This window comes from Nothoprocta perdicaria, unplaced genomic scaffold (assembly GCF_003342845.1).
Source record: "Nothoprocta perdicaria isolate Ctin4 unplaced genomic scaffold, notPer1 scaffold_107, whole genome shotgun sequence".
Taxonomy (NCBI): Eukaryota; Metazoa; Chordata; class Aves; order Tinamiformes; family Tinamidae; genus Nothoprocta; species Nothoprocta perdicaria.
Genome location: NW_020454172.1, coordinates 807,638 through 818,728, shown reverse-complemented (window position 1 = coordinate 818,728; position 11,091 = coordinate 807,638). Strand labels below are relative to the sequence as shown.

Below are 11,091 nucleotides of genomic sequence, written 5' to 3'. Positions count from 1 at the left end.
TTGGACCAGAGCTCCATTCCCATGGCAATGAAGCATCCCCATGGGCAGGAACGAAGCCACTGGAGACTGGCTTATTAATAGCATTAAGGATCATCATAAGGGAAGCAGGCAGAAATAGTCTTYTGCTGGTTCTCCCCTCCACAGATGAATTTCCTAACCCAACACCTAAAACATTGCCAAATCCAGTATTTCCACTGAGTACTCCCTGCTCAGAGAATTTTGGTTGAATTTGGCCTCAGGAAAACAAACACATAAGGGAAAACAAGGTGGTTTAACCACGTTGCCATTGCTCGCTTTTCATCATTCACTGACATATCTGCTCAGTTCCAGCTTGGCCAGTCCAGGCCGAGCCCGCGTCTACCACGCAGAGGAATAAATAAGCCAGAATAAATAAGCTCAGCCCAGCGACAGGGGGGAACTTCAGTGGTTCTTCAGCGGGCTCTTGTCCTTCGCCACGCGGGTCTAATGCAAAGCACAACCTCCGGCAGGAGCTGCCGCACTTAATGCTGTTGACAAGCCAGGATGTCCTTCAGCGCAGCCTGCATGTCTTAATTAAATGGAATTTGTTTCTGCAAATAATGCTTGTCAGAAGTGTTTTATTTTTTTTTTCTTTTCTTTTCTCTGCCGTAGGACTGTTATGAAGATGCTACTCGACATGCTGATAATCAGCCATCTGTGTTGCGGGGTTACAGCAGCGCCGCGCGAACGCCAACTGATTTTGTTTTTTCCTAGAACGAAATTGAAATTATAAATTTAACACGCAGAAATAGTAGGCTAATTGTAACTAGCAAAATGTAGCACTGAGCACCCTGTGCACGGGGGAAGCAGGCAGCAGTGTGGTCCAACCACTGCTGTCGTCTCATAGGGCTGCCAGGAGCCCTCCTCGGGCTCCAGCGTTAGGGGTGAGAAAAAATGAGGGTTTGGGGATGTACAGGGAGTCGTTATTATCTTCTCCTTTCATCCTCTTTTTCTTTCTTCTTCTTCCTATTATTATTATTATTATTATTATTATTATTATTAACGTACCTGTCAAATCCTTGTCAAAGGTCCCCGTGGTTTCTCACCAGCTTTTGTGGGGTCGTTTTGAGCCATTCCTTATGTTTTGTCACCACAGCCAGTGCAGGATCCCTGCTATGGAGATCTCCCTTGCAAAGGCTGTAGTAGTGGTGGGATCCAGGCTGGAAAGGCCCTTGAAGCCCATGGGAGAAGAGGAAGGCCCCGAGCTGCGTCCCCGTGGCGGGACAGCCCGTGTCCCGGCAGCACGGAGCCACTCGTGCCCTCTGCCTTGCTCCAGTCCCGCTGCGCCTGCTTTTTTCAGGCACCTGGCAATGCAGGTTAAGGGACACCGGGAAGCCCGGGATGAAGGGGCATCTCCCAGGGGCTAATGTGATCGAAACATAAAGCTCTACCAAAAGAGACGGACTTTTGTCTATTAAAGTGCAAAYTAACTGCTAGCACCTTGTCCTCTGAGCACCCCTCATACCCCTCCATGATTTAGGTCTCTGCAAATGTGCTTGCAGTGAGTGTTCTTCAGCCCTGTGTCTCACACAGTGCGTTTGCATGAACTATTGTTTAAAACTATATGTTTATGACAAGTACATGCAATATTTTTTTCATCTGCTGCCTCAGGGAAAGAAGAAGCAATTGTGCTTCCATGWGGATACTGCAGGACAGCTCCACGCCAGCGCTCGGCACGTATTTGTGACCCATCMATAGTCTTAAAGAAATTGTCTCGGGCTCTATGTACACATAAGGTTGAAACCCAACTCCAAATACAAACAAATAGGGAGTAAATAAATAAATATAAATAAATACACATTGGGCTAGCTGATGGGGTGACCCCCTAAGGATGGCTTGGCTGCCTGGGAGTCCTTGTGCTCCCATCAGAGGTGGGTGTTCCCACCAACGGCCAGTGGGATGAGATGCTCAAGGGTTTAATTAACCAAACCCACAGGCCATGGCAATGGGCAGGGAAGCAGCAGGGACCTTTTTTTTCCGGCTTTAAAATCCATACTGGGAACCAGTTAGCAATGTTTTTGTTCTGTCTTGCTGACCTGCGAGTATTTGGCAATCCCAACCCATCCATTCCCACACGGGAATTAACCCACACGGGTACCTGCCTCTGATCTTGGCACTAGAATGGCATCATCAACCGGGGACGATTCATCCAGTGATCCTAGTGTCACGACTCCCAGCTGATAAATGAACATTACAGGATGCCTAAATGCTCATTAATTCAACTGCAATTAATTTCGATTAATCACCGTGATTAGTAGTTTATTAGGTAGGAATTAATTGTGAACTGGTGGAGCACAGCTGGGGAGTGGGAAGGAACTCTGGCTGTGGAAATGGTGCATCCTTGCCAGGGGGGGCTGGAGGGCAAAAACAAGCATTTTCTGAGTACGGACAAAATTTGTGTCATCAAAAAAAGAACTCAAGAGTAACAAATGTGCAGCACTTTAATGTCAGATTTGACCGTCATTGSAACTGTTCACAAGGAGTGTGGACAATCTAAGTCGTACTTCATTTTCTAAGTATGATCTATAACCGTTAGGCTAATTTAGAAAACACATCACCAGAACCCGGGCGGGAGGGGACAGAGGGAACATCTTTGGAAGGTCGAAGGGGGAGGTTTCAAGTGACCGCGATCCCAAGAGTTTGCAACAAACGGGAAGAAGTGAGGTCTGTTACACATCGTTCACAGTCTATATATAAACCAGCCTCAAGAATATTGACCTGAACAGATATTTACATTTTTTTTAAATAGTCTTAAAAAAGTAATATTTGCTTGATCTATGACACAATGAACATCTCTACAGGGAAACTTACCATAGGCATAATAAAATATTCAAGAAGTCATAAAAGAGAACACGAACGCAGTGTTTGGCCTCAGTAAAACACATATAGGACAATGGCAATGGATGGATACAACTTTGTTCCAGAAAGGAGTTGTGCATATTTAAAGGTACTTACAAAGCTGGTCTCCTCCTTTCCTTGACACGTGGATGTTGCCTAACGGGATGAGTACAAAATCATGGACATCATGCATCGCTACAGGAAGGCTGTGCCAAGCTCTATGGGTCTGTGTTTCAATGATGGGATAGTCTCTCCTAACCCCTATGGCTCTTAAGAGAAAAACATACGTAGGGCTCAGCCTGTGGGTGCGTATGGACCAGGTAAAGGATTCCAGGTTCAATGAATTCATAGGATTCATCTCCTCTTTGTCTGTCTGAGCAGATTTCCATATATTCTTTATAGAACTGAGATGGTGGAACCCGCTCCAGGTCTACAGCTGTCCTAAAGCCCTACCTCCTTGGTAGAAGTTCACCCTTTAAAGAAGGATGAGCAGTGCTAGGCTGCATCCTTCTCCTTCGCAAGCCTTCTGCGTGTAGAGAAAAGGGACACATCCAAGCACGGTGTCACAGAGCACAAATGGCACCACAAGGACCCCGGGGAGGTCCAGGAGCTGCTTTCCCACCAACTGTGGACCACGAGGTCAGACCCAAAACCAGCTGCGGTTGTGCAAAGGCCAATGCAGCAGGCGCTGCCTTCAGGGAGACCTTTCCATAGAGACCACCATGAGGGTGGCTGCATCCTCAAAGCAGAGTGTGGGCAAGGGGCGCTCAGAGACAACGTGGAAAATCCACCCTCTTGCCCTCATTCCTCCACCGTGAGGACGACACAGAGCTGTGAAACAGAACTGGAAATGTTTTTACAGCTTTTCAAAAGATGTGCCAAAATGGATCTGCATTTTTATGGGAAAATCAGCCGGAGTTTCCAGGCCAGCTGTTGCATTCACAGGTGGTTTAGCTGGTTTTACATGAATCTCTTTGCTCGCAGCTAAAAGATAATTGACTATAAGCATGTGTACTCTAAATGAGAAGAAAAAAGAATACAAAGAGAAATGKTTTCCCAGAATGTCTGAAAAGAAACAGGCAAATTAAGGCTGTGACTAGACAACGTGTGCAAGTTTTCTAGTAAAACTCTACTCCTGTAGTTGGAGCCATTATTTCTGAAGGACCAGGTGGCTTCAGTGCTAGTAAATATTTAAGGAGAGGAACTAACAATTTGTAGAAGTGCTGCTGCCTCCACGGGGCACATCCACAGCCTGCCGAAGGGCAGGTCCCGCAGGCTGTGCCCAAGCCGGCCACAAGCTGCTCAAAGACTAATGCCCCACTCACTTTTCAATTAAACTTCTTAAAAGCTTTGGCCCTCACAGTGTTTCTCAGCTTTAATGCACCCTAACGTCCCTAACTCAAGCCCAGTTTCCCAATTACAACCCTACAAATAGGCAGGAGGAGAGGTGGGGCTCTCCTCGCTTTGCTTTCAGTAGCATCAGGAGCAAAATGAAGAGCAGAAGAAAGCGAGCAGACAGCTACGCCTGCTTCCCAGATCACCCCTGGGGATCCCGCCACAGCCAGCCCGCAGAGGAAACTTYCCATTAAACCTCCCTATCACATTTCCGTGACTTGCAAACTGCTCTCCAGGATGCTTCGTTCCCCCCAACGGGGGGTTTCGCTGCAGTCTTTGCTTCCATGGTCTCCCTGCATCTGGAACCCGGCAATAGGGAAAGAAAACCAATGGCTTGAACGTAACATGAGAACTCATCGAGACAGAAACTCAAAAGCTGTTTTGTTCTACAGAATCGCTAGGTTTCGTGGCTTATACAATATCTCAGTGGAGATATCATTTGCTTCCCCGCATTTTTCTCATCACCGCAAATCAGAACACCCCCAAATAAGAAATATCCCTTCAAAAACCACTTCCTATCAGCAGAGCGTACCTTGTATTGTAAAACTTGCAAGTAGACCAGTGTTGTACCATGAAGCCTATACAGGATTTTTTTGTTTTTTCTTTTTTTTTCCCCCAGTGTAAAAATATACAATGCTACTGCTCATTTGTTGCAGTGTAAAGGTCCAACCGGTACTTGCCTGCTGCAGGTGCTACTCCTTCTGCCCCTTCATACTTCTCCAACCCAGATCACTGTGTTACCCCTCCTTATACCTGAAACCTCACAGCGTAACGTGTTTTGTCTCCCATTAATAACAAACAGTGACTCTTTAGCTGGTGTAATGAGATACTGTCCAAACAACCCACTGTCCTTCACAATTCTGTTGTAGCTGCTCCAGGGCCAGTCTTTGGATGTGATAGGGTCCTTTAAATTCTTCAGTACGTTCATTTTGCCTGTTGACAGCTCTACAAAAAGCACATCTGTTTGCAAATGTGAAGTAGCATATATATAGTACTGATTGCCTTCGGTGAAGGAGGGTTGAAATGTCAGATCAGATACGCGTACGTTTGTTTGTAAGTCGTAAATCAACTTGATTTCCCCTCGGACAGTTATAGTCTGAACTGTGATCCTACCGCTGTCTTCATCGGCGCTGACCAAATAGCGGCCGTCCGGTGAGATATGAGGTGTGCCCGAGACGTGGCCGTTGGGGCCGATGACGGCGTCGGTGACGCTGTCGATGACGAGCTGGGCCAGCGCRGACGTGCGCCGGTGGCACTGCACGAAGAAGTAGCCCCCCAGGTGGGTGTAAGCCATGGCCCGCGGCACGCAGCCGGAGCCGCCCAGGTCCAGGGTCTTGAGGTGGGTCACGGTTTCCAGGTCGATCTTGTGAATCGTGGATTTCGATTTGGGAAAGAGGAAGCCAAACCTGAAATGGAAAACACGACACTGAGGCTACCTGATGAGGCTCGCGAAAAGAGAGAAGCTGGCAGGAGCAGCAGGCTCCATCCTGCTCGTTTTGTGCACATGTGGGAAGACCTTCTTAAAAGGGCTAAAAGGAGGTCTCTATTTCAGTTAAAATTAGCAAATTGATCCTGCCGCTTGAGTATGTGCTTGGGTATTGGAATAACCAGAAGTCATTTTGTAGTGGGAAGACCAGGTTACAACAGAAATTCCACCAGGGCTTGGGTTTGTGGTACGCTACTGTTGACTGAAGCTGCACTGGATCTGTTTCCTTTTTAAAGAGGTATAATTCAACATACATTCAAGACATTTTCAATCTGGGAATAGAAAATTATTCAAAATAAAGCATATCTGTGCCAGGTTAAGGGAGGTACACAGCAACTTCARGCTGCATACATAATCTGTGACTGAAGACCAACACGTCCAACCTCCTCTCCTACCAGAGGGTCTCTGGGCCAGCTCTCATTTTGCTGCTCGTGGGAACTGAGGGCTGTTATCATCACCGGGTACTCCATAGGGCTTGCTCATCCTGCCCCACCAGCCCCAGAGACACACGTGTCTCCAGAGGAACAGGACCCGCACTGAAGGCAAGGGACCTTTCCTTTCTGCCTCGAAAGCGGCCAAGCAACAGTGGGCAGAGAATAACTGTTCGGTAAAAGGTACATGCTGCAGCACATCTGACCTTTACTGAACACACGGAAAGGTCAAGAGCAGCCAAGAAATGCTTCTATTTAATTTGAAAGAGAGCCCRTAGAAACAGCCCGCTGGTGTTCCCCGGGATTCACAGGTCACCGACACTAACTTCTGAAAAGCAATTTTAYGTTGACTATCTGCTCATCCATTCATTGCAAAGAGAAGGAAATGAAGCCAGTGTTTCGTTTTGCAGCTCTTCCCTGGAAGATGCAAAATTGCTTTATGAAATGTGGAGGACAATGTGCTTGCATGCAGACGGTATAGATATTTTGCTTAAAACAATGGGTTTATTTCTTTATTCTTAATCCATCTGTCAATGAGACACTCAATGATTTCACTTCTAAAGAACAAGCCACTGTAGTGTATGATCCCATGAAAATCACTGGGCTAAGCCTTTTATTTTCCCATTATACTCGCATCCATTAGAGACTTCACAAAATCTCCGCAGTGGAGATTTGTAGTGCACTGTGTGAAGGGAAATTGGATATGACACTTGTATTTCTCCTGGATGAATGCATTTTAAGTACACTTTAAAAACTGCTTTCCCTTACAGCATTTTTTTTCAAGACTTCCTTAATACGAGGCCAAGTGCCTGAACAAGTTAAAAAACACGCTCTTACCGTAAACTTAAAAAAAAATAAGTGGGTCAGGTGTATTATGTGCACGCAGCTGCAGAGAGGTGCAATGCTCACACGGAATCTCTGTCTGCAACCTCAACGAAAACCTCGCGCTTAGAGAGGTTTTAATAGACAACAATCTACCCTGGGAACTAATAAAAATGGATGCCTTTCTAGATATCCATCTGATATAACAGGTAGCTGGAATACGTAGGCAGGAGCATTTGCATACAAATGTTTTTTTTTGGCTCTGGGAAGGTATTTGCTTAAATATTCACCTGCTTCCTGTGAAACCAGGGAAATGCTGGTATCACCATTTATTGTTTCTGAGTGAAGGATTTAGAACATGATCTCAGAAAGTCTCATTAGACTGTGAGCAATTATTTTCCTATGCTGAGGGTGAGATAGAACTGACAAAGATCTGGCCCCGAACAAATGAAAAAGGAAATTAGGCTCAGCATTCACTATTTTGCACATGGAAAACTACAGACAATTATCTACATTTAATATTCCTCAGGGAAGATCACCTGTATACAGCCGATTAATCATATTGAAGCAAAAGGTAATAAAAGAATGACAAAAAAAATTCAATTGCTCTACCTTCCTGTCTTTGAACCTGGCTCATCCGTCCTCATCTTAGGGTTTAGCATTCAGCACAGTCGTCTATTACCTAGCCTGACTATTACTCATAACAGTATTTTGAAAGCTCACTGGAAAAATGAAGTTGGGAAAAATTAGGAATGACAGCCATGGAGTGTGGCTCATTATTTTGTGTTTCAGGAAGCAGAATTATTTCTTTTGGATCAAATTCCTCTCCTAATCATTTAAGCACTACCCCTTGTCCCGGGTGTTCACTGTAGAGAACCTATGCTTGATGTTGGAAGGTCCAGATGCGATTCTTGGAGTGTTAAACTAACTTATCTAAACTAGCATGTACCGGTGGCAGATGATTAAAAGGTTGTTACGCTATAACATGGTAAGAACAGTATAAATTGCTGTGTAGTTACCATCAATTTTGATAATGTTAATGGGAGGCTCTTTGTTTCTGCTGGGGAGCAGTCACTATTACTCTGAGTTATTAGCGTGGCAGTTAGATGATCTCATTAACTCCCACATCGCATTAGCCTTCAAGACCGATGGTTCAACGTGCTGACATTTTTTTGCTGTGTGYACACCATTTTCCTGCTTGAACCTTCCCTCTCACACAGAGGGCCAACACTTGAACAAGTAAAGGGTTGGGGCCATGCAGGAGAACCCCACTTTATGCTTCCAATGGAAGAATCTTCTACCACTTAGGCAATAAATCTGCGATAGAGGTTTCTGTCCAGGCCCAAAATGTGGGTTTTGYGGCAAAGAAGCCCGATTTCCAGCCCTTCCAATTCATTCCATGGGTGTCCCCAGTGGTGCTTCACCCGTGCTGGGGCTAGACAGCAGTAGCAATACTTGGCTGGCCCCCCTGCTCGTTCATTAACATTTGTAAAGGTCCTTAGGATTATGCATGAGAAAACCRCAATATGACCACGGCTGCTACTCATCCATACCATTGCTTACCTGATGTGATTAATAATGAGATTTGTGGGGGGTATAAAAAAGTCGTCCACTCCTTCAAACGGTGTGCGGACAACGCGCTGCTCCTCGCCGCCGCTTGCCTCCGGTATTACCTGCAATGAACAAGCACAAAGTCGAGCACGGCGGGAACACAGTAAGGTAAATACAGGTTACCTAACAGGAGCCGAGCCATCTTCCCAAGACGGAGCAGATTCCAACTGATTAATGACTTCAAACCATCGGTTCGTTTGGCTGGGCCTTGGAGAAGGTGCACAAAAAATACTGCATGCGGCTCAGCGCGCGCCAGGCAAGCACGGCGGGGACAGCACGAAAGCCACCCTAATTTATTCCTCACTGTCTCAAATAAACATTTATTTTGTGGTCATATTTATTAATCTCACTTAAGTGCACAGCAGTAATTCACCAGCCAGGAGGCTGAGCACGACGCCGCAGCCGTTAATTATCCCCCTGAAGGAGAAGGACCACTTGCCCATCACCAGCACCGGATAAGATCCATGCGGAGCAGGAAGGGCACTCGGCTCCCTGCCCTCTGCACAGGCCCTGGAAACCCAGCTCTGCCAGCCCTGCACAGCTCCAGCAAAAGCAGAGGGGAGTTTTCCTCAATAATTAAGATGTTAAAGACTGCAGTGGTTTGCAGGGACCTGCACGTGTCCATGGGGCTCGCTCGGTGAGCGTGACATGCACCAGCGGCTGCTGGGCTTTGCAGCCACATTCACTCCTTGCAGGAAAGGATGTTCTGCTTATTCCGGTTTCTTCCAATTCAAATTGTCCAAGGAAGATGCCTGTCCTTGCACAGCACCTTCCTGGAGCCAAGGACAGGGCTGAACATCAGTGACCGAGCTCTCAGCACCAGCCCCCTCTGCCCAATAAATCCCCATTTCCTAAAGAGCAGGTGGAAACGCTCAGCACACCCATGGCAGGGTTTGCAGGGGAGGTGAACCTGYGGTGTGCATTTCAACAGCCACCGCCTTGCACCAGCTCTCTGTTACTTACGGAAACCTCTCACAGATGGGTGGGAAATTAAGTGGGAATTGGTAAAGGGAGCCTGTTTTGCCTCCTTGTATCCACCCCAGAAAYGCTGTGAGCTGCCTATGCTGCCTCCAAAACTTCTATCTGCTTTGTTAGCATTAAATTAAATAACTATATACATTATTAGCATTAAATTAAATACCTATAAATATTAATTAAATATTTAACCTCAGGAAGTGCAGGCTTTAAGGTGAGGAAGCCTGCGTGGCTCAGCGCAGCCGTCCTTCAGAGCCCCGCCAGGGAGCACGTCGATACGCCGCCGGCAGCAAATCTTTACGGCAAATATTCACAGGTCTTACTGGGGTCCAAAATAGCAGCAAACACCAGAGAGTCGCTGGCACAGACGGGTATTTCTGCATGGATGAGGACAGCTCTGCTTTCTCAGCAGCAGCAAAATGTCCAATTAGAGGCTTAAACCAGGCGGCTGGCGAGTCCGTGGTGCCAACAGCAGCGAATCCCGCAGGACAACGTGGAGCAGGGAGTTAATTTCGATGTCTGAAGGCAGGCGCGGGGCAGTGCCCCAGGGAGCCGCTCTCCTTGCCCGTCTGAGCAGCATCGAGCGCAGGGAGCCCCCAAGCACCGGCCCAGGAAGTGCCATGGATGCCCGACAGGCAGCTTGTCCTTGAGGTCTTGTTGTTGCTGTTTATGCTCCTTTCATGTCCTTGAGAGATTATCTTTTATTTGGGATGCGAAGTGAGACTTGCACGATACTTGCAATTATTTCTCTTTTTGACTTTAACACAGCTTTTCCAGAAGTGGTGGGTGAACYACCTTCTTCGGCGCTCAAAATTGGCATTTTCCTCTGAAAGGAGGAATTCTCCTGCACGATTCTCCAGGGGTGTCCCCAAAGGAGGACAAGGATTTTTGGGAGACAAGTGACAAAATGGGCAGAGTAGAAGCCAAACATGAAGCAACCCTTAGCAGAGAACCAGCCGTCTCCTGTGTGCACCTGCCTGGTGGGTGCCAGGCTATTGATCCAAAGCGAGACGGGAAACATGAGCAGGGCCAATGCACTCACCTTTTCGTGCTGCTCTTTATGGATAATGCCACCGAACTCTTTGCACATGGAAGAACTGTGGGTCATCGTAAGGTTCAAGTGAACACAAACTTGGGTCTTATCTCACCACGAGTGCATTTTTGGTGAGGCCAACTGGAGCTGCTGATGAGACACCAGCAGCAGGAGCAGAGCGGCTCATTTCTGCACAGTGAGGATGCTCCCTGCAGCCTGGCAGTGCCCTCTGCTTTAGACCCCTTGGTTTCACGTGGGCTGCACAAAATGCACAAACGCAGCTGGTTGCCGGCCCTTGCCCTGCAGCCCTATGGCCTTGGGCTCTCTCATCAGCCTTAAAACAAACYAGACCATGGCAAGAGCACTGTCCTGCTGCCATCCTGCAGCACACGCATTGCTCAACAACAAATTAAACAGCAGGAAAAATATAGGAGGATGGACAGGTGAGGGATGAATAGAACACCCTCAACAGGCTAATTAAA

At 47.0% G+C, this 11,091-nt stretch overlaps 1 protein-coding gene across 1 annotated transcript; it reads right to left on the bottom strand.

The window, feature by feature from the left end:
• Positions 1 to 2,681: 2,681 nt before the first annotated feature.
• Positions 2,682 to 8,665, bottom strand: LOC112953039 (follistatin-related protein 4-like). Its single transcript, XM_026046035.1, has 2 exons — positions 8,554 to 8,665; positions 2,682 to 5,657 (listed from the first exon to the last, which is right to left on the bottom strand). The coding sequence occupies exon 2, from the start codon at positions 5,543 to 5,545 to the stop codon at positions 4,961 to 4,963; it is 585 nt and encodes a 194-aa protein (XP_025901820.1). The 5' UTR covers positions 5,546 to 5,657; positions 8,554 to 8,665; the 3' UTR covers positions 2,682 to 4,960.
• Between the last annotated feature and the right edge of the window lie 2,426 nt (positions 8,666 to 11,091).